The 23772-nt window shown below is 39.6% G+C and overlaps 2 protein-coding genes across 2 annotated transcripts; both read right to left on the reverse strand.

Moving 5' to 3' along the window:
* Positions 1-214: 214 nt before the first annotated feature.
* zgc:112980 (uncharacterized) lies at positions 215-13145 on the reverse strand. The gene is made up of 18 exons (XM_014011376.1): positions 13033-13145; positions 12163-12292; positions 11977-12085; positions 11786-11879; positions 10819-10969; positions 10629-10728; positions 8763-8888; positions 8611-8670; positions 8396-8521; positions 8150-8305; positions 7996-8049; positions 4998-5224; positions 4824-4903; positions 3945-4031; positions 3764-3841; positions 3408-3512; positions 1724-1829; positions 215-1035 (listed from the first exon to the last, which is right to left on the reverse strand). The coding sequence occupies exons 2-18, from the start codon at positions 12281-12283 to the stop codon at positions 920-922; spliced, it is 1896 nt and encodes a 631-aa protein (XP_013866830.1). The 5' UTR covers positions 12284-12292; positions 13033-13145; the 3' UTR covers positions 215-919.
* Positions 13146-13695: 550 nt separating this feature from the next.
* mief2 (mitochondrial elongation factor 2) lies at positions 13696-23341 on the reverse strand. Its single transcript, XM_014011377.1, has 8 exons — positions 23179-23341; positions 18693-18839; positions 18143-18308; positions 17961-18058; positions 16443-16619; positions 16185-16348; positions 15872-16024; positions 13696-14817 (listed from the first exon to the last, which is right to left on the reverse strand). The coding sequence occupies exons 2-8, from the start codon at positions 18828-18830 to the stop codon at positions 14307-14309; spliced, it is 1407 nt and encodes a 468-aa protein (XP_013866831.1). The 5' UTR covers positions 18831-18839; positions 23179-23341; the 3' UTR covers positions 13696-14306.
* Between the last annotated feature and the right edge of the window lie 431 nt (positions 23342-23772).

Genomic DNA, 23772 nt, shown 5'->3' on the forward strand with positions numbered 1-23772 from the left:
GAACTTTACCATGTCCCACAGCTGCAGCATCATTCATGTGGCAATTAAAAAAAAAAAAAGTCTAACACCTAAAAAAATGAAAGCAAATAAACTGCAGTTGTGTAAAAATCAGAAAAACAAATGCTGCACTTGCTAATTATTATTATTATTGTTTTGAACAGTTATTGAGAAGTTCTTTATAGTAATAAATAAAGCAGCAATTCACCAAATCACACTTATTTCTAATCTCTTTTATTCAACCAAAGGATTTCAAAAGGCAATGCTACAATGTATAAAATTGAATACAGTGTTTACAAAATTTATTTTAAAGAAAGTCAAACAAACATATTTCAGAGGGAGAGGGTTAACTATTGGCTTGTAGGTGGCTCTTTGGATGGGACACAGTTTAAAGAAATGAAACATCATTCTGACCGGATAGATGAGCTAATGGCTAGTCTGCATGAGGGCTGCCTCAGACCATAAACTCAATCTGGTCAGAGAGAAAAAAACAGAAAAAAAACCTAAAACAAAGGTCATTCAAAAAGTCATTGACTATCTGGTAAGACACATGGCCACGCCTCAAAAGAGCTGAGCTGTGGCTTTAATCGCTCACACAGAATAACCATCCATCCATTATCTATACCTGTTTATTCCTTTCAGGGTCACAGGGGTCACTGGTGCCCATATCCAGCAGTCACAGTGCGAGGTGCAGGGTACACCCTGGACAGGTCACAAGTCCATGACAGGGAGAATAACAAATGCAGAATCTGAACGGAAAGATGTCAGATTAGAAGTACAGAAGGTGTAAAATCTGTGCTAAAATCAGAATGACCACATTTGTTGTTTTTTTAGCAGCGTTCGCTCATCACATGACACTCATTCCTGCCACGTGTGAAAAGACGGCGTGACAAATATGAAACATGACAGCATTGTGCAGCGCTCAGCTGTGTGCAGTTTGCGGAGAGGAGGAAGCTGCTGGGAGCTGTGGGACTTGAGCTTCAGTCTGTGGGGGCAGCTTCACATGGAAAGGGTCCAGTGTAATATCCAGTTGAATTCCTGCAGTAGTTTAAAAAAAAAAAAAAGAGTTAAAAATCATCACTTGGGATTCTAGAAACAAACCAGAACTTCAGAGCTAACTTCTATTTTTTTGAACTTGTTAGAAAAATAAAACCTACAGCAGTTCATTAAGACTGCCTGTTCTCAATGAGCTGGATTTATAATGAACTATAACTCGTTGTGGGTTATATCTGATAAAGCAACAAAAAGAGGTCATGTGATCGCAGGTTCCCCAACCAGCAGTAGCCCCATGAGCTCACAGCTGATCATTTGGTGCCTCCTAAAATATTAAAAGGATTTAAAACATTTAGTCACTGCAGGTAACTGGGGCCAAAGTTTATGAGTGCTCTAATGCAAATAAATAAATAAATAAATAAAATACATGTTTTAAATCATCATAAAATCAAATGTGTTTTTCTGTCAATCATTATTTAACGGCATGGAAAAGTTTGGGAACCCCTGCTCTAACGGATCACAAGCTGTCATCATGAGGTTGACTCACGGTTTCTTTACTGCTTTATGGTTCAACATGGATACACAAAATCTGTCGCACAAATCGCATCGTTCTGGTTGTAGAATTTAACTCCTTTTTTTTAATTTTTAGGTCAAACAGAAATGTGAAAAAGAAATATCCAATTATAAATTCAGCACAGCTAACAGGTTGCTGAGTGTTCAGATGCCCGCACACCTGTTGTGTTTTTGGCCTCCTGTGTGATATCCTGAATGAAGGAGTTGAACCGTTCTTCACTTGAAGACAGATTCTCACACAGCCACTGAAAGGCCCACAGGTTCTCCTGCAAAACACACACACAAATCTTAACTTTAAAATCTTGTTTTTAACTTCAGAGCTCATTTAATCACTTTAATGAATGGTACGATTTCTCCACCCCTCACCCCCAGATATTTGACCAAAAAATTTAAAACAGTCATAAAAGTTATTAAAACCTTTCTGCCTGGAAATGACAGAGTGGTAAACAAAGTATTTGCAGATTTTGTTACTAACTTTAAAAAGTATTATAGAAATTGCAAGAAAGTCAAATTTCATCCATTTATTTTGAATATCAGACATCGACAGGACCTTTGCACAGAGTAAAATGGTTTAAATTGACGTGATCTTCACAGTTCACAAAGGCTGATTAAAGCTCTATCATCCAAAAATAAAGCCATATATGTGAACACTTCTCTGGGACAATAATTTTCATTTAAAATGGACTGAGACAAAGTGGGAAACTGTTCTGTGCTTAGATGAACCAAAATATAGCATTTTGGAAACCACGACTTCTAATAAAGAGGATATGCACCATCAAGACTGTTACCGGCGCACAGTTCAAAAATCCTGGCTCGCTGATGGTATGGGGGTGCATTAGTGCCTATGGAATGAGTAGCCTACACAAGTGGAAAGGCACCATCAATGCAGAAAAGTATGCACAGGTTTTAGAAAGCTGTGAAGCAGCTGGTGTCCTCAGTTTCAGAGGTCATGAAATGCAGTGTTGTATAAAGTACGACAAAGTGATACTTGAGTAAAAGTACAAGTATCTTACCAAAAAATTACTTTGGTAAAAGTTAAAGTCTCCTTTAGGAATATTACTTGAGTAAAAGTCTTAAAGTATCTGATAATTTTTGTACTTTAAGTAATAAAAATAAAAGTATTGATTTAAAATGAGCAGTTAGATTTTCAGTAATGACATTTATTAGGAGGTGACCTCCCAAACAAACAAACAAAGTGCTTATACTAGGCTACATATGTCTGCCATGTCCCACTGGAGTGTGACATGATTTGTTTGTGTACAAACTAATACAGTATCAGAATTTTATATATTTATTCTTCTCATTCAACCACAATTAAATTCACTCTAGGAGGCACAATTTATTTGGATAGGATTTATTTTTTACAATAAGCTGGAATGAAAACAAGCAAAAACAAAATAAAAGTAATTAATTTTTATTTCTTGCCTTTTTTAAAAAAATGTATTGGGGAGCAAGTACAGATAATTGTGTGAAAATGTAATAAGTAGAAGTAAAAAGCAGGCTGTAAAGTACAGATAGCTAAAGATTCTACTTAAGTACAGTAACAAAGTATTTGTACTTCGTTAATTTACAACTCTGATGAAATGTAATAAAATTATAAATTACCCTTTGTTTACAAATGGTACAGTTTCTTCAATTAGTTTAAAATTCTTATATTACCTTGAATAAAATATGGTTTTATGAATTTTGCACATCAGTTTTTTGTGAAGCTGTGGATGAATCAATGACACAAAATTGCACGTTTAATAAAATCAGAAGAAATGACTGAATAAAGGGACACAACACTTTTCTAATGTAAAAACAAAACAAAACAAAACAAAACAAAAAAACAAGCGGGAAGTTACCTTAAATGTGTTGAGCACAGGTAGAGCTGGTCTCAGAGACGCATAAATGATTCTCAGACCTAGAGCTCCCGTTACCAATAGCAGCAAGGCCTGATCAGGGTACACCTGAAAACAAAACAACACATGTACGTACAGTCGATTAGTCTATAACCACTCCTGGTGAAAATCTCAAGTCATCCTTCATTTTACGTTTCCTTTCCAAAGAGTCAGACGGTCTCACAGTTTATGAAATATTTTGCTAACACAAACACAGGCAAACCTTAGCCTAACCAGGTGATATTGTGCAGTACTTTAAAACTTTTGCACAACACTGCACACCAGTTTGAACTCTGACGTGTACATTTTTACACACTGACCTCCAGGAAAGTTCGAGGGATCTGCAGGTTGGAATCCTGCCGATCCAGCAGTAGAGCGTTTACGTGCCGTCGAGCTTCCTTTAACCGCAGGGGATAGAAATGACTTGATTAACAAATAAATAAAAYCCCACAAAGCTGAAAAACGATGAAACTCAAAATCTGTTATGGAATAAAAACGCACCTGTAAAAACTGTGGACTGGGCGCAGGCAGAACGGTGGAGTCACGAGGAGAGTTGACGATTTCGAGCAAACTGCTCCAACACTGAGACTGGATGAGAGTAAATGTGAAGCAATTCAATCACAGCTTTAAAAATATTCAGATTTAAAAAAACTGTCTTAAAGCAGGGGTGTCCAAACATTTTGTCACATGGGCCAAAATCATAAAATCAGAAGGACTTGAAGGGCAAAATTTTTTTTTCATTACCTGCTCAACAATATTTTAACTAAACAAATAGAGTAGCCAGATTTATTGTTGGAAATGGATGTGTAAATTAATCAAGATCCAGAACTCCAAAAGTGTTTTGCAGGATTTTCCTTATTGAAAGAAAAGTAGCAATTTTCTGTTTCATTCGGGGAATAAACAACCCAATTTAGTCAATTCTAATCGATAAAATCAGGATTTAAGTCACTCTTTCATTGTAAATGCTTCCTGTATTCAGACGAATTTAATAGACTAATTAAAAGCAGATTGGAGTGCAGCAAAATCAGCTTTTGAGTAGAAGTCACTAAAGCTACGAGTCTGGTTTTATAAAGATAAATAATTGGTATTGTTGCCAATATATTTTTTATTATAAGATTTTACTTTGTGATAAATTTGCCCTGATAATAAATAGAAAGTCTCCATCTACATCAAACACCTGTTCCTGGGGGACAGATTTGTAAACAAATTAGTATAATTCTTGAACTGAAGTCAGGGGCCACACAAAATCAGTTCAGGGGCCACAAATTGCCCCAGGACCACACTTTGGACATCCCCGTCTTAAAGGCATGCATCGAGCTGTTTGCAAAGTTTCTGGTTCAAAGCTCAACGACAGGAGAAAAACAGGAGTTTCAAACTTACGTCGGCATAGACTGACGAGGAAAACCTCTGAGCCTTGAGAGCAAACTTAACCAGCTCAGTACACTTCAGTGGCACCCTATCTACAGCGAGAGAGAGAGAGCGAGAGAGGGAGAGAGAACTATAAAAATTAAGGTTCTCACATTCAGGAGATTAAAACAAATCGATCTGCCTGACCTTTTATCGGCTCCCATGATGCATCAGAACAGCACAGCTGCTCGGGCTCACTGACCACCATCTTTGGTGCCRTCGCCGTTTTAAACACCCGGAGGTAAAAGAGGAAGAGCTGCGGRGTCAAGCGGGAGGCGGGGGCAACGGTTGAAGAGAAGAGGTTTATCARAGCGGACATGAAGTCCCCGTTTAAGCACATGAAATAAGGGACGAGGTCCTGCACCCGCTGGAAGCTATTGGACAAGAAAAAAAGAAAGCAATCTTTTTTTGTTGTTGATTGTCAACTCAGTGAACACAGAGGCCTAAACAGTGATGGTCTAAGTGACATTTCATTTGCAAAAGCCTCTAAATGTGCCAAAACATTTAAAATACTATATGAAACAAAAGTAATTATTGCCTCCAAAAAACACAAGTTGCTTCCAAGTGTCTGAGCTGTTCTAATCTGTCAATGGACACCGAAATACGACCCTCGGTGCACCATTGCTTGTCTTTGTAGCCCACTGCATCTCTTTCATGTCGATTGTTATCTTTCTGCACAGACTGGGTCAAAGCCTCCTTCTTGCAAAGAATTGGATCCGGAATCAGAAAAGCTTTGWTGCAAATTTATTGATTCCATGTTGATTTTTTTTCAAACTGTGGCTGAAATTACTGTCAACGTAAACCAAAGTAAAACCAAATTACACTAAAAAGCTGCCTGAATTTCTTCTGAATCTTGAGTCCTTCCAAATACACCTCCACCTCACACACAGACTCCTCTTCCTCAGAATCCTCTACCTCGGACTTATTATTATTATTATTATTATTATTATTATTATTAATAATAATAATAATAATAMTTTTATTTGAAAAGYGCCTTTCAGGACACCCAAGGACACTTACAGCATTAGACACATCATTGAAGAATGTGTGGAAATACAGTTATAGACAAGCAGGCATGTGTTACAGAGAATTGTTTACAAATGAAGCTAAGATGGGTATGCTAATCTCCAGTTTCTTTAAGAAACCAACCAAGAAAAACAGTAAATCTTTATGTGCAAATCCTGTGCAGTTTTGTAAACCTTGTAGTAAGTTTTGTGAGTGACCATCAGCTACTACAAAACCAAATTCTAGTGTAGTAAATTATACAATCTCTGGCCAAAAAAAGGGTCACACATATTTATTTTAATATTTGGTTGGACCACCTTTAGCTTTGAATACGGCACGCATTCACTGTTGCATTGTTTCAATAAGCTTCTGCAATGTGACAAGATTTATTTCCATCCAGTGTTGCATTMGTTTTTCACTAAGATCTTGCATCGATGATGGTAGAGTCTGATTTTCTCCAGCACTTCCCAAAGATTCTTAATGGACTCTGTGGAGAAAATCCATGTGTGAAAATGATGTCTCATGCTCCCTGAACCACTCKTTCACAATTCCAGCCCGATGAATCCTGGCTAGGCATGGGCCAAATACCGGTTTCAAGGTATACTGTTGATATGAAAAAGTCACAGTTTCAAAACCACTAAAATTTTCTGTCAAACCGTGCCTAYGGTATGGCAGAACGGAAAGTGTTTTTTGTTTATTTTTCCTCTGGTCTGTGCCGCTGCAGACTTTCCCCCCGTGCACTCCCATAGCAGACTGCCTGTCGGCACTCGCAGCTCTGCGGGGGTTGTGTGGTGGCTGAAGAACAGAGTTCCCCAAACTTTTTCCCTGTCTAAAATAATAACGCCAGCTACTTGAAAATACTTAGGATGCCGTAAAGATGACGGCAATGTGGACAGTGGAGGCAACACATCTAACATGATCGCAGCTCCAGGTAAAGTTATGCTCTCTTGAAATGAACGAGCTAACTTTAGCATYAGATTGCGAARCATGTCACCATGTTGCTGTGGCTTAATGCGCTGATCACAGCTTGTCTGCAAAACTGAGTTGTTGGATTGTGCATTTGATAAGTTTTAAGTGAAGGGTGATAAAACTGAATGCCTCCGAGCAGCTTGTTAGCTGAACAKACGGTTCATAAAAACGCATTCATACTTGTGATTTCTTGTTTCTGTGTGCATAATTATATCTTTACATCAAAAACCCTTTTGAAATTTAAAACACAATAAAAACTCCCAACGTGATACATTAGTTCAATAAAAAAGACTTAAAAACAGCTTCCAAAGATAAAGTTGAATATGATAATAGAAAAGTTTTTTTTTGTTTTGAAATACAAATTTCAACACAAAATTTTTAGAGCTGTAATCATAATACTGTAATAATGCGAAACCATGATATTTTTGCCCAAGGTTATCAAAACGTCATAATTTCATACCGTCCCATGCCTAATCCTGGCATTGCCATCTTGCAATATGGCCGTGYCATCAGGGAAGAAACAATCCATTGATGGAATAACCTGGTCATTCAGWATATTCAGCTGACCTCATTCTTTGAGCACAGACTGTTGCTGAACCTGAACCTGACCAACTGCACATCATAGCACTTAGTTAAATCCAGGTGGAGACATTTTTTTGGCCAGGCAGTGTATTAACGTTTTGTTAGCTGCAGCAACCATGTTGACCTGAGCTGACTTCTCTATTGTTTACACATATTTTCTGGTAATCAATGACCACAACATGCAACTTAAGCACCAACTCCCTTAAACATTCTGCTGAGCCACAAGCACAACTCCTGCAGTTCTAAATTGTGTAGCGTTTTTTTAAACACTACACAGAATTCTCTGCATTTTGGCACATTTTTTATGAAGAATATCTGTTGCTTTCACAAGGAACACGCTGTAATTCAAAATTTAAAAGTTAAGGGGTTTTGCCCATTGTGTGTGTGTGTGGTTTTGAATTTGTGTGTAGAGTTCTGAGAGTATGAAGGCTGCTTTCAGAAACAATCAAGAAAAGCTATGTCCAGTGGTTCATGCGAAATTATGCTAAAAAAAACTAACAGCTAGCTCTAAGCAAAGTTGTCGTGCAATATGTTGAAATTTAACATTAACAATAAAAAAACTAACAAATAGCAGCTTTTTTTTACTCACAGTGTGAAACTGTCCGTCTGGACGGCTCGCAGATATCGACACAGTTCTCTGTATCTGTAAAACATTAGAACACGTTTGTTTCCAGTCACTTCATGGCAGGTTGCTGCTTTAAGGACACACAAAGAAGCTTGAGCATGCGTGTAAACATATGAACCTGCGCCGACGCTGAAGGAGCTCAGTTCTTAGTAGAACCACAGAAATCTGTTCAACCAGGACGTCCTTCCTTCCTCGGAACCTCCGGTCGCCCGTCACGTTCTGTCCCCTCAGCACCGACACCAGCAGGATGTCGTCCCAGAGACGAATCTGAAGGCTGGGAAAACATCAACACAGATCTGAGCTCAAAGTATACAAACGGTTTTAATATGAAACTGAAAAAAAAGTGAAAATAATCGGCAAACACCTGTTCCTTAGTCTCCTCAATTCAACTGGGAAAAAAATTTGTTTCTGGTAAAAATCCTGCAGCTTTTTAATAAACTCTGGTTGAAGATCAGCCATCACTATAAGCTTCTGGACTGTTTTGATTACTCTGAAAACAAAAACGTGAAAAATAAAATAAATATCTTCAAGAAAAGGGCAATGATTTGACATAAACTGGGAGTCTGTGAGGGCTTTCACCTCTGCAGTAGCATCATCTTAGCTGCAGACACTTCAGATGTTGGGGATGATCCTGTAGGTCTGCATAAAAAACATTTTTATGATGTGAATTAATAAAATGTGAATTTGAAGTTTGAACCTAATCTAGAAGTAGGTGCTACGTCTCCATGTACCTCAATACTTGGAAATGTGTGATGAATTGCTTGGCAGCTCCGAGATGCATGATGGCTGCTGCTTTGCAGTCCTGCTCATCTGCTTCGTTCAGGAACGACGACACAAACTCAAACACAGACGTGTAACTGGAGGGGGAAAATAAATAAAAAATCACTTTTCTTTTTTTTCACATTTCTGAACCATTTTCTGATCAGCTGTTTACAATAGGTTTGTACAGAACGTGTTTTATTTTGTAACCGATGCAATGCCTCAGCCGTCCATCATTACATCAGATACTCCAAATCATTCCCCAGGGTTCCTACAGTTTAAAGCAAGTTCAGTTTAAGACTTTTAAAGACATTTTAATGCCAACTGAAATTAAAATTAAGACCAATTTCATTATAAACACAAAAATGACAAAAAATAAATTAATAAAACTGTAGCAGAAACACATGAATCAAAGTATTTTTGGTTGAAGAATTCAAATATTGATAATAGATCAACTTCCTTTATCCAGATCTAACGGCTTTTTCGTCAAATATAGCAAAAAACAAAAAAACATTCTTAGTAGTCTGTCCTGATGCATCTCAGTAATTCAGGTAGAAAAAAATCAAAAAGAAAAAATAAGTAGGTCCTCTGGATGGGTTCTTCTTTAGTGAAACGTTTCATCTCTTGTCCAAGAGACTTCCTCAGTCTGATGAGTTTCAGGTGAACTCAGCCTTATAAGCACTGCCTCCACATGGTGGACAAAGATGTCAGTCAAATGCAAAAGAGGGCCATCGCTTAACAATAGGCTTGATTAGCTCTATTGTTCATAGAGGGTCATGTGCCCCGTCACCTGACTTATTGGCTGTGGTTCTTAGGTGTTGTGTCATGTGTATGTAGTGAATGCAGGCGGGGCTCAAAGTCCCCTTGTTTTTGTTATTTTCCCTCTTTGTGTTGGTTATCGTTGGGGCCCTGATTCACACCCTTTGCTCACAGGGGGCTGAGTCACACTTGCAATAACAGCATTGTAGGAGGAGGACAACTGGACACGAAGGCCTCCACCTCGGTTTAATGGTGGATGTTTTTCTTCACAAAGATGGCTTCCTTCACTCCTCTCTCAAATCAACGTTCCTCTCTATCAAGTATGAGAACATCTTCATCCCTGAAAGAGTGACCGCTGGCCTGTAGATGAGTGTAAACTGCAGAGTYCTGACCYGAYRAWGTAGCTYGTCTGTGCTGGCTCATTCTTTTGAACAGTGGCTGTTTTGTTTCCCCGATGTATGACTGATCACAGTCCTCCTGACACTTAACAGCATATACTATATTACTCTGTTTTTGTAGGGAAACTGGATCTTTGGGGTGAACTAATCTTTGTCGCAACGTGTTTTGGGGTTTGATTCTTAGTGGTCGGTTTAAAGACCCAACATTTAGAGTTTTAGGACTCACAGTGGGATTTTAACCCCAATTTGCTGTAGGTGAAACCTTAAAGTGCCTGTGACATCAAAATTTTTAAGAACAGTTAATGCATTTTTGAAATGACAACATTATTAACATATTACAAAACAAATGTCACACTGCTCAGATGGACGGTTGTTGAGATATTTGCATCTAAGCAACAGGAAGTGATGTCAAAGGAGAACGTCTGCATGTAAATATTAAAAAAATGTTACCAATTATTTTAATATTTGAGATGAATTACAATCATCCTACTTACAATGTGTTAACATTTTTAAGGTTTCTGAAAGATCGATTTAAGACATTTTAAGGCTAATTAAGGCCTTATTTTTGGATTGATGAATTCAATGCCTTTTAAAACTTTTTAAAGGATCTGCAGGAACGCTGTTCCCGTTTGTTAAAAAGCACTGATAAAACGATAAATAAAACGAATCACAATGACTCACTCTTGGACAAGTCGGCTCTGGTCTGACTTCTGGTTGTTTGTCAAACTATAGGATGAGAAGAGTTTAGAAAGTTGMTCTTTGAAGTTCTGCAGCATGGTGGCTGAAAAGAAAGGAACAAACGTGGTCCTGAGTAAAGCAGATCACCGACCAGCGAACTTAACCTCTTTAACCGTGAAGGTGAAAGCTGTACCTGCGTGACGGAGATGAGAGTCTATCTCGCTCAGAGCCAGGTTGAACGCTGCCAGATCACCCAGCAGGTGAACATTTCGCACTTGTCTCCAGAAGTTGCTCCTTATGTGGCTGTTGCAGTGACACACTCCGCTATGACACCACACAACACACTGAAAAATCAACAYGACAAAACAACACACATCACTACTTCTCAGTGAAAAATAAGAAAGTCAACAATAAGACCTCCTTAGACTCTATTTAAAATACWTTTTAGACCTGCTGTGGTGCMAACAAGTGGTGAAACCCCCCCCCCCCCCACAAATAATAAAATAACTTATAAATTCCTGAGAGAAATGTGACGCATCTCTAAAATATTTAGCTGGGTTTACAAGGCATGTGCTTATTGAAGAGGCAAACGTTTTTAGACATAAGCTCAGGGTACGTATGTTCGTAACAACTATAGTATCTTTGAGCTAACATTTCTCTTTATACCAGAACAAAAGTACATGTTGGATGAGACCGATTTGGCTCAGATGGATTTTGTGTGTACACATCCCAAATGGTCATCSGGGAGGGACTCAGAGTAGAGCCGCTGCTCCTCCACGTCGAGAGGAGCCAGTTGAGGTGGCTCGGGCATCTGGTAAGGATGCCTCCTGGACGCCTCCCTGGTGAGGTGTTCCGGGCACGTCCCACCGGGAGGAGGCCCCGAGGAAGACCCAGGACACGCTGGAGGGACTATGTCTCTCGGCTGGCCTGGGAACGCCTTGGAGTTCCCCCGGAGGAGCTGGAAGAAGTGGCTGGGGAGAGGGAGGTCTGGGCCTCCCTTCTGAAGCTGCTGCCCCCGCGACCCGACCCCGGATAGGCGGAAGAAAATGGATGGATGGATGGATGGATGGATGGATGGATGGACATCCCAAATGAAGTGGTAAAGCAACAGAGAATTACAATACGTCTTTAATTTAGGAAGACGGACACAATAAACACACCTGTGACGCCAGTTTGTCACAGACGAAACAGAAGCACTGCTCACAAAAGAGTTCATTATTGGCCAACGGMCGTCCGGTCTCATGTTCTGTAGCCCTGAGGACGACAGAAAAGTAGCAGTGTGTATTTTTTGTATTTTCAGACACGTCRTGATGTCGAAGTAACTCGCTTGGCRCTGCGATCAGCTTCTTACACGAATGGGTGCACGGGACAGTCGTGACGAGCATGAGGCAGCACGTCAGCACGACGGGAGAACGTTACAACCAGGTCTTCGTCCGGAACACTTGAGGCTGGGAGACGGTCTGAAACACAAACAGGTGTTAATAACTTCAGTACACTTGCACAAATAGCAGAGATGTCAGATCAAAAGTGTGGTTACCAGGACTCTTCCCATGATCATTCACATCTACGATGAGGCATGATAAGTCCTTTTCTTTGTCRTCCTCCTCATCATCATCACTGAGGATAATTATAGCCTCACTGTTCCCTGCAGTGCACATAACTAATCTCTGAGAAAGTGACAAAAAAAATCAGTTTCAGTCCCTGCAACAACTGGTTCGTTTAGTATGGAGCCCGCGAGGGGACATGGGGGGATTTTTTTTACTTTTGCGTTCCCACGCAAAAAAATTGTTTTGTATATGAACTGAATTRAATCAGACTTTTATTTTGAAATATCCGGTTACCCAAACAGGATGTCACAAGTTTGTGAAATTGACATTGATGTTGCGTGGCTGCACTGTGTTAAAATATTAGCATATGACATACTTCCATGAGTGGCTGTGTGATATTTTCATTCTGAAGCTGAATTAAAGCAGTAAGCTAACTCGCTAACGGTGAACACTGAGCAGGTGAATTTGTTAATAAACCGGCAGGTACAACACGACTTTTGCGAGGGAACGCAAAAAGAAAAAAATATCCCCCATGTCCCCTCGCGGGCTCCGTAGTTTATTGTGAATTGCTCTCACTGAAAAATCACGTTTTTTTTTTTGTTATATTTTGTTTGAGGATTAATGTCATGCTGTCATGATTAAAGCATCGTCTCCAATACTAATACTGCATTACTTCTGAAGCCAGCACCRGTTGAAATAAACCTGTTTTAAACTTTTTGAGAAACCAGATAGGGTCGTTTGTGTTCCTCAAAGCAGTAAGATTGTTTACTTATTTCACCCGGAAACATAGCATTTGAAGTGAAACAAAAATGCAAATGCATTTCATTCAGTCTTCATATGAGACAACAAAGCGTACGTACCTTTAAAGGACTGAAAATGACGGAAACTTTTTAACACGCGAGTCCAACACAACAGAACCTAACCCCGGAAGTGAAAGTTTCATTCATCTTCACTGATGGTATTTTCCAGTAGGTTTGACTCTTTCAAACGTAATGCTGCCTCCTGTTGAAAACTATTTATCAATACGTGTCAATCAGATAATTGCATTGCATTTTTTATTTCTTTGTGTATATTTACATTAATGATAAATTATTTTATCTTATGTTTTTTCACGTTATTTTATATAATCTCAATTTATCATTTTTTGAACTATATTATGACTAAATTATTTAATCTTAAGTGGCCTCTGAAATCTAATTATTGAGTTTTGGGAGGGACAAGAAACAGGAAATTTAGTTTCAAAGCTTTCCCTCATATTACATCTCAGTATAACAAACTGTATTTGAGTCTGGCCTGTCACAGTGGTATTGAAGTAAAATGTGTTTTCAAAATGTTGAAATAAAAGCCTTGAAGATGTAGTCTATCAGTAAAACCTTTGACCTTATTATCACTTTGAATTTGTTCACACATTACGGTAGGCAAATTAATCTTTATCTCAACAAACGCAAAAAAGAAAAGCAAAGAGAACAAAAATAATGGAAAAAATACAAGGAAATAAGGAGAAATACAAATACAAACAAATGTTTTTTCTTAGTAAAATTAAAGTTATTTAATTTGAGCCATCTAGTTTCTTCTGGTTAACTGAAACCAACACCCATTTATTACATTAGAGCATAAAAAAAGCACTTGATTTTTTTATTGGTAGTTCTGTTCATTCACTCGCACACAAAAAATGTCTTACAGCCACACAAAAACGCACCTGAAACATGCCCACATTATTTATAATAACTAATCGCAGGACTGAGAGGATTAAACAGAGATCTAAGCTCTCTGTATAATAAATTAAATAAGTTAGAATCAGAGTCATTCGATACAGTAAGAGCAGCARTTTGAGGTGCTTCTCAGCAGTTTGTCTCTGCTGTTGTGCATAGGTTCAAAATTGAACAAAATGAACAGTATGTTGAAAACACAGATGGCACACTGACAGATAATTAGGTGGGAAAAGGAATGAGGACCATTAACAAACAAAAGACAAGAACTCAAAATAAAACGCAGAACCAGCAGAACAGAGGCATCCTGAAACACTCAAAAACGTCTTCTTTTTCTTGGCACATCTATTACAACTTGTTGGATTTGTCTTCCATCTCTGTCCCTCTCTTCTTCGCGTCAGGGTAACGTGACGTGCTGCACAGACCTAGATGAACAGTATTTCAGGCTCTGACACAGCACAGTAGAGCATGAAGCCCACCTGGTCCACCTGATCCTCCGACAAGCCGCTCAGCAGATTGACAGCAGGTTTAAAGTAACTGTGTAAGGCGCCTTGTTCGAGGTGGCCGATCAGCTCAGTGATGCATTGATGGAATCTGACGTCCAGGCTGCTCTCGGACCAGTCGCGCTCACCGTCGCTGAGGTGCAGGATGAGATTGGCCAACGGGGCGGCCTTTAGCGGTCGCAGAGCGGGGCTTAGTCGGCACACCGCCTTGAGGACTTTGAGTGCGTGTCTGCGGCAGCCGCCGTCAGCGGCGTCCAACTGGGCCAAACGCTGCGTCTCCCAGGGGTAGAGGGAGAGGTGCCAGGCGTTCACCCAGGGAGAGGTGAGCTCAGGCTGAGCGGTCAGAACCACGTCTCCCTCGCTCAGAATGGGCAACATGGAGACGAAGAGCGGCTGGTCGCTGCACTCCATTCCTTCTTTTTCACAATCGGGCCTAAAACATTACACAAAGACAGGGTGTTTAAAAAAGACAGCAATGCAGCAATTTATCAAAGTAAAACTAGCATTCAGATCTACATCCAATAAATCAAAACAAATCAATACTTGACATTAATATTTTAAAGGAAACAGTCTAATTTGTAGTGAATTCATCAGCTTTACAACCTAAAACATAACTTGTTAAAGGGATCCCCAGTTAGTTGTAACATTAGACTTTATTTGATAAACATTTTTTTAACTTTAAAATAAAGACTGTAATAATAATGCTAGCGCCAATGCTATATTGCCTTTTATGTATTAGCTCAGTGCTAGCACGACAAACAAGCTAAGCTGAGGTGCTCCATCCATATTTTCAGTTACAGCTGAGTCATTTTTGTGTTCCCCTCTCTGTCATGTGGATGGAGGACCTCAGTGACGAGAGAATGTGTAGCGCTGAGCTAATACATATACAGTACAGTATATGGTGATAGCGTTGGGGCTAATGCTAAAGCTAACAGGCTAAGCTGAGGTTCTATTTCGTGTAAGCTCCGCCCTCTAAGGCTATCGCAGATGGGTACCCCCGTGCGCGTACGCGCATTCTGAAGACCAATAGTCCACGCCCCCACGTGACGTGGGCCTCACCTCGGTCCGTATAAAAGGGGAGGACGGACCTGAGTTCAGCTCCCCTTTTTTCTTCAGCTTCGGCATTCTGCATGTACCATAGATGACGCCCATACATGTAAGTGCTATGATTCTATTATATTGACATGGAATTCGTGTCCGCACTGAGGACCTATCCACGTCATCATTTATCCAGAATGCTTTGCGTGTAAATAAAATGGCTCTGTCCGTGTAACATATTTTTAAACTTTTAGTTTAAAGATTATAAAAACTAAAAAGTCTACAGTATTTTTACAGTCTTCATTTTACAGTTAAAATATATGTTTATCAAATAAAGTCTAATGTTACAACTAATCATGGATCACTTTAAGAGTGTAACTGCTGTGGTACAAGCTGAGGGAAAACAATGAAAGTAAACACAAACAAAATTCAAAAAAACAAACACAAACCTGATCTCTATCTTCAGGTCCGGACCTCCCAGCACAGGTCTGACGAGGCAGTCCAAAGTGCTGCTGATAGACAGCCAGTTCACCGTTTCCATCACTGCCTTAGTGAACATGTTCACTACAGCTTCTGCTGACAGGTAACCGCCCACCAGATACCTACAACACACAGGACGAGTAATAAAACTACACTCAGGATTTTATGTAAAACTAAACCAAAAGCTGAGTCTGAGTTTGTTTATTTTAATGATGCGAAATTTTTTTTTTTTTTTAGATTTCAATGCTTCTCGATTCAGTTTATAATCTGCGGGTCGAGTACCTGTCCCAGTAACTGCGTCCTCGGGGGAAGTACTCCAGATTGACCCGTCGGACCATCCAGTGCAGAGGGTGTGTGAGCAGCGTTTCCTCCCCGGGGATGGGGCGCCACAAAGAAGGGTCCAGCTGCAGAGGCACCAGCAGAGACACATGGTCTGCACTCACCACCTAAACACACACATTCGTAGGAAAACCAAACTCAGGTGGGATTTATGCAACATCCTCTTGGAACCACAACATGCCCGAGTGATGGGAAATGTACCTGCAAGTCGTCCAKCAGAGAACCTCCAAGGCTCATTTCTCCCAGAGGCATGTCGGGGTGACTGCTGTGAAGAAAGCCCTGGATCTCTGTGCAGATGTCYAGAGCCAGAGCCTGAGCCCGCTGGACCTCACTTGGAGCAAGGGCCACCCTGGTGCGATAATACTGCTCCAGACGCTCCTAAAGCAGGTTAAATGGGTTAAAAACAGGTTTTTAAAGGGGTGGTATTAAGCAAAGTTAACTTTTTTGAGCTTTATATCATGCTATCATGTCATTCCCTACTTAAAAACAGAGTGTTGTTTTGCCTCATTTATGCATGTTTGAGAAATCCTTCAATCTCCTGTGGTAGCCACGTGGAGCTGCCTAAATGCTTGCTGGTACAAAKCACCGCCTATTTACACAACTCAGTCTGCAGCAAAGCTCCCGCCCCACAGAAAGCACCTCCTCTGCGCCTCCCCAACACAGACCTGGTGGAACTGCATGTCTGATGGCCTTGTAATACTAACTACTTCTCAGTCCAGTCCTCCTTCATCGAGGAAATGTATTTTTGCAGCTGGTTCAGATGTTATCAGTCCATTAAATGGACGTTATGAGCRGTTATCAGTACCATAGAATGACTTCAGACTGTCCCGACAGTGCCCCCTAGTGGGTAACCAGTGCCATTTACGTTGGAAGGCAACAATCTGCCAGAGTCCAGTCAGCTTTATCGTAGCCCATGTCATTTTCTCTAAAATTAACCTTAGCGGCTTTGTGCCTCATATTAAGCAACTGACAGTCTGAAGCCATTCTATGGGACAGAGAACTGCTAATAAAGTCCATTTAATGGATGATAACATCCAAAGCGGGTGTATTTTTGGATCCCAAGGAGGAAATCACCMTCTTTATTGATTCCTAAGGATGACACAGTTCATCAAAAATGGTTGGACTTTTCTCCCACAAAAGGTTGTAAACAGCATGAAGCATTGCTGTGAAGACATGCTGATGTGGGAGTGTCAGAAATGGTAGGAGGTTCTTAAAGAGACAGAGGCCAATTTCAACCCTGTCTCAGTTGATAAAGCAAAGGAAGCCAGACTGACGTGGGTCCAGCTGAACTGAGTCCATTGTGAGGTGTGGCTGCAGCTCTTTCCCTCCTCAAGGAGCTGCTTCTAGGAGTTACTTCTACAAGGATAAACTATCCTGTTGTCCTGCTGAAGAGATGATATTTCTCTGTTGTGCTCGCACCGTAAGGGCATTTCTGTCAGACTGAACGTGTCAAAGTAACATCATGTGAATGCCAYGTTGTAGTTTTCTCAGCAGACTGTTTGCAAACAAGATGAGTTGTTTAAGATTGTCACTTTAACAGTCAGTCAGCTGCACCACGTATTTATGGATTTCATCCTTCAAAATAAAACATACATCTACTGACTATTACACAGTAGAATATGTTCAGACATTCCTTCATGATGAGCACCACAGAGCAGCTGTTAGGAGTAAAGACATTCATCCAAAATGAAAGGTCAAAGGTGAAGTATCAGCCTTTACCTGCAAAGTAAGCACACACAGCCGCTGTCTCTTGGTCTTGGACTCAGGTTGAGGCTGCACCTCAGGAGAGGACGGCTSTGCTTTTTGGCAGAGGTCGTCTGATTAAAGAAGAACAGCTGTTAAGTCCGTTGGGRAATTAAACAGCATGATGATATCACAGGTTTATTGATCAAATGCCAAACCTTTCTGCTGTCTGTTTGCCTTGGTGACATGCTTCATAACCACACCCTCCAAGCCCTTCCTGAGGAGTGTCGGAGAAGAAGAAACTAAACTCAGCTCTTCCCAGCTCTCTGCCATCTTCTGTTCCACCTTTTCATCTTCTGCTGCACGGCCGGCTCGCTCTATGAGCTTAAAAAAAAAACACTGTCACAAACAACAAGTCATAGAGGGACAAATGTATGCAGCACATATGTGGGTTCAAACTACTTTAAATAGATGGCAACACCCTGAGAAGTCTTTAAATTACTGTTTTCCACAATCACATCTGACTCTGACCTCTCCAGACTGCAACACATCTCTGCAGTATAGATTGAAAATAAATACCAAGACACGTGAAGAACACTGCAGACGGTGAGTACTGATGAGAACGTCAAAGAACTGGTAGATGTCTGGGCTCTTTATCTTTTTGCTGGCTGATGACTAGAACGAGTTATCTATTTCCACACCTCTTGATACGCTGCATATTGTGTAAAAAAGTACTGCGGCGGTACTAACGAGCTCAAAACCGCTCACCCGTTTCACCGCCAACGTGGCGATGCCCAGCAGRGCAGCTCCTCCAACTCCCAGAACCAGCCGAGCGTTAGACAGCAGGAAGTCGATCACCACGGCCACGCCATCTTCCCCTCTCCTCCGACTGCTCTGGAAGTTCATCGCTTCTGTCTTGTGGGTAAAAGAAAACGGGCAGAAAGAAAAACGCAATATAACTGTCAGCAGAAGGGAAAAAAACAGTCATAATTTTCAGAACTCTTCTAACTCAGACGACTTCTTTAAACCTGGGAGCTGTTTGTTACTGAAACTGAAGTCATATCAGGACAATCACTAGATTATTGGTAAACTGCTTGTTTTAGCTGTTAAACTTGAAGCATATCATTAAGGTGAAGTGATCCCATCATTTTTTTTGGTGATACCAAATGTGTGGATATTTTCAGCTTTTATAAAAATCTAGCATTTGAACCTATGTAGAAAATAGCATGCTTTCAAAAATTTTAAAGAAACTGTTTGTGGAAGTGATGCAGGCTTTTAACAGTGTTTGATAGCAAAATGCAACATTTCACATAAATGCACATTTGCAACATCAAGCTTATGGTGATGAAAAGTCCTTATTAAATCTTGATTCATTTGATTAATAGGTGTAAAGTTGCACAAAAAAGCAACTAATAACTTAAAAAATGATAATAGTGACATATAAACATTTCTTAAAGATGTGTGTTCAGTGACGTTTTTTCTCGTCGTTGTCAACGTGTCGCAGATACATCAGAGTTCGGCTGTTTACATAAACGGTGCTAAAAGTATTGATTTGTCTGACTGGTAACTGTGGTGAAAGGTCACAGGTTTAAAAAAATAATCTCATGTAGTGGTAAATATTTAAACAAGGCAGCCATGTTTACGCAAAAATTCCGATGCACAGTGACCCGGTTGTTATCATAGACATTGTGAATAGCACAAATTGTGCAGTTTTTTCCCCCCTCAATAAGCCTAACTGATTAAGATTAAAATTACTTTGTCACTTAATAATGTATCTGCATTAAAACGGCTCCGGAGGTTGAAGGTTTGATTTAATCAACCACACTTCTAATGGCAAAGCTTCATTATGAACACGTGGTGAGTTTGTGTGAGTTAGAAACAAAGCGTGCAGCCTGTAAGAGATGGTTTTAACAATGTGCTGATTTGTAGCCTGGCCTTTGCCTTCCTACAAAGTTTCCCTTCACTGCTCAGTCTGGGGTTTCTCCCATAGAYGAGGATTTCTCCAGTAGAATTTTAACCGGGCCAATCAGCAAACAGATAGAGGAGTTTTGAACGATGTCGATTTTCTGTGCAATGGCAGCGGAGGAAGTGAATGAAAGCCAGTCGGTCCGTGTTGACAAGGCTTCCAAATTATGTTAAAGTTGCCTCACAAAGCCTGCAGCCAACTCCTTTACGCCACTTTGTTGGGCTCAGTACTTCTCTCTTCCCAGTAGTGGATGGTTGTTTACAGCGCACGCATTTTTATAATTAGCTTCTTAGCTTCCTTCACGGTTGAGCTGGCGCACTGCATACRTCACGGCCAAACATTAGCGACTGGGTAAATCAGATCTGATCGTTTTAAACTTCAACAGAGTCCACGCCTACAGCAAGAAATTGCTTCTCAATAGCTGAGAGTCCAGACCCTCTGTATGAAGCAAAGGCTGGGTTTTACCAGGCTAGATTTGAAGGTGTCTTCACAGAAAATTCCAATCAGAACTGAAGAAATTTCTATGATAAAAAGCTGAAAAGTGYTTAACCCTAGCACTGTCTTTGTGGGGTCCATATGACCCTACTCATGTTTGGTGTGGCAGCTGATTAAGCGGTGGTTGGATGGGGCAAAGGGGGGTTGGGGTGGGGTCGCTAGGTGGTGTTTGTGACTGGCTCCCCAAGAGACAGCCATGACTTTTACTTGCTAGCTTTGTTAGCACGCCGCAAGGACAGCAGAGAGTCGAGTTAAGCTTAAATCCAGTATATTAAACATGCAAAAATCTTTGAAAACATTTTCCACAGAAGTACTAATATCACTAATAATCAACACACTAATAATATAACTGATTGTTGCTTTGAACCAAAGAGAAATCGAACACTGTAAATTTTAACTTTCATGCAACAACGTATCAAAAGATTTGACAGCAGGACAGCTTGCTGTTCTTTAACAAATCATCCAACACAGCAGGAAAATGTTTCTCCCATTTCCTGTTCACAGACACACATGGGGCCTGCAACAACTAATGGATAAAAATTGATTATTAAAAGTGTCAGCAACAAATTTTATTATCGATCTGTTTTGTTGGGCAATTTGTGATGGTATTAATTTAATGATTTAGCTTTAATTCGCTGACAATGTCTGAGTGAAGACACTTGCCTTAAGCTAACACTGCAAATAAAACAAGGCATTTATTGAATTATTGTAATAAGCAGCTGTCTTGACTGAAAGTATTTTTAAGATGATCGTCACTGACAGGAAACTGTCCATGGTCAAAGATAAAGACTTCACTAGAATAGTTTGCACTTTTATTTCAGGCTACACTCTTCCCTCAAGGACACATTTTACAAAGCTCAAGAGACTTTCAAGGATACGGCACAAATTTGGGGACAGATTTGTGTACATTCATTTTTTTAGTAAAGCTATTCGACAAATATTTACATATTTATGCATTACAATTTAATATTATAGTAACGGAGTTCTCTAACGGCAAACTGCTTTTGGTATGATTTGCTATATCAGTCCAAATTTTCTATTGTGGAATAAAGAGGTTAAAATTAAAAATGTCGTTTCTTTTTGTTTTGTTTTCCAATTCACTGATTATTCGAGAAAAAATAATTGACTATTATAATAATTGTTAGTTGCAGCCCTAGACACATAACAGAATTCTGTTCTGAACACATTGTTTTTAAAAAAAGCTCATCACGTGCACCATCTGAGCCCATATTCTGCTGCTCCAGGCACTTGAGATTCACAAACAACGCAACACATCTTTTGACTACGTGAACTCTCCCTGCCTGCGGCTCAGGGTACAAACACTTTGGGCACGCTCTATTTATAAACCTGACATGCGACTGACTGAGTCATGCTAGCTGGGTCAAATTTATACAAGCTTTTTTGTTACATTAGAGCACATATATTCAGAATCCAGGTACTTCAGAACAGGAAAACACAGCGATGGCACTTCGGATTTTTGGGAGCACTCTTATCTGAAATAATCCAAGTCTGTGAGCTGCTCAAATTTGCAGAGAAGTTGTCTAAAATTTCCATTGAAGGGTAAAATGGTCTTTATGACATCACAGCCTCTATTTCAAATTGTTCTGCAGTGAACAGGAGCAGGAGATCAATACTACTTCAAGCTAGATCCTGCATGCTCTTTCACAACACAATCATTTGGTGTCATTTTCACAGCATCATCAAGGGTTGCATGCAATGGGTGTTATTTGTGAAAAACTGATTCCACAGAGAGACAACTCTTGGAAGAAAGTGCATGGATAAAAAGTAAAAGAAAATATGAAAAAAATAACTTGAAGAGCAAAACAAAATTAAACGATCACTCAGTTAAACAAATGGACATTCAAATGTTAAAGTCATGTTATGTTTAATACATAAAACAAAAACAGGTAGAGAGTTTGTATTTAAACACTGAGCTGATTCTACAGTCCTGGCGTCAGAAAGCTAAAGGCTCTGCCTCCAGTTTTCAACCTTAAAATTCTGGAAACGATTATAAATCCAAAACTTCCGATAAGATGTGGTACAGCAGATCTATGGCATTTTTGACCAAAGATGTCCCACACATTTGATTGGGAACCAGGCAATTGTGGAAAGAAGACTAGCATGTTTTCTTTACTCAGAATGTTTTAACTTCAATAACATATATAAATGTTTATTTCCAACAGATTGCTTTATGGCTGTTGGTAGGACAAAATTTGTGTAATCCCAGAATTAATTTATTGCATTAAAATTAAGTAAATTTTGATTTAATAGTGTTTTATTTATTACACGACTTACTCGACTTTGTCATAACCTAACAGATTCTTGTCTCCCATACATACATCAGAAGTGACTGTACCAGGGTTCATCGACTAGTGAGATTTGAACAAATTAAAACAATCCTGTTCATTCGTGTACATACTATCTTCAATCTTGACCTTAATGTTATTACGTAATGATTTGAACAGCACGTTTAACTGCGTATCAGTCTTATTTATGCAGCTAAGAAACTCAAGCTCAACTTTAGTAGTAGTATGCAGAGTTTGCATCATGCTAAATAAATACAGACATGATGATCTCTCTTTCTTGCAACCTGGTTGTGACAAACGGGCTTTTTCAAGTGCTCGTGTTTTCAATAGATAATGAATTTATCTTCAGGTCATTACAGACAGAAATATAAGAAAACTCAGTTGAGTTAGAGTTAACATTCAACAACAGCTGCAATCTGTCAAGAGTATGGTTAGCATGTTAGCCAGCATTCAATGACACTTGTTATTTTTCTATTAAAATACTCACCACTTGTTACAGACAGATGTATGATTCTGTGACTCCAGACCATCAATGTTTGTGAAATTACGTCTTTTCTTTGTAACAAAAACACCTTCTTGATGTCGTTCACTTCGTAAACRGTTAGCTAACAGCTGTTAGCTGCTTTTTCTTCTTCGTCTATTGAATTACCGTCGGTATTTCTTGTTGGATATGGCGCCCCCTGGTGACGCATAACGTTTCATGTTGAAAGATCACACTTTTGTGATGACACACTGAATAAGCTCATGTCACCTTCTACCATATATTGAAAAAACGAACAACTTTCATGTCTTATTAAATTATAAATATATTTGTATAAGCAAAATGCACATTATTCAAATAAACAGAAAAGGCCAGTCATCTTTTTTTTCCAAATGACTTCAAATAATCCTAGAACATGATTATAATTTTAATATCTCTTCAGAACATATAAATCTAAATTTATTAGTGTTAGATCACCAGTTTGACCAAGAACGGAACATTTCCGCACACACAGGTCTAAAAAACAAAACAAATTCAGCAGGGCTGCATCAATGTTAAAGATTAACTTGTTGCAAACACACAAAAACTGAGATTTTTTTT

The sequence above is a fragment of the Austrofundulus limnaeus genome, unplaced genomic scaffold (genome assembly GCF_001266775.1).
Source record: "Austrofundulus limnaeus strain Quisiro unplaced genomic scaffold, Austrofundulus_limnaeus-1.0 Scaffold80, whole genome shotgun sequence".
Taxonomy (NCBI): domain Eukaryota; kingdom Metazoa; phylum Chordata; class Actinopteri; order Cyprinodontiformes; family Rivulidae; genus Austrofundulus; species Austrofundulus limnaeus.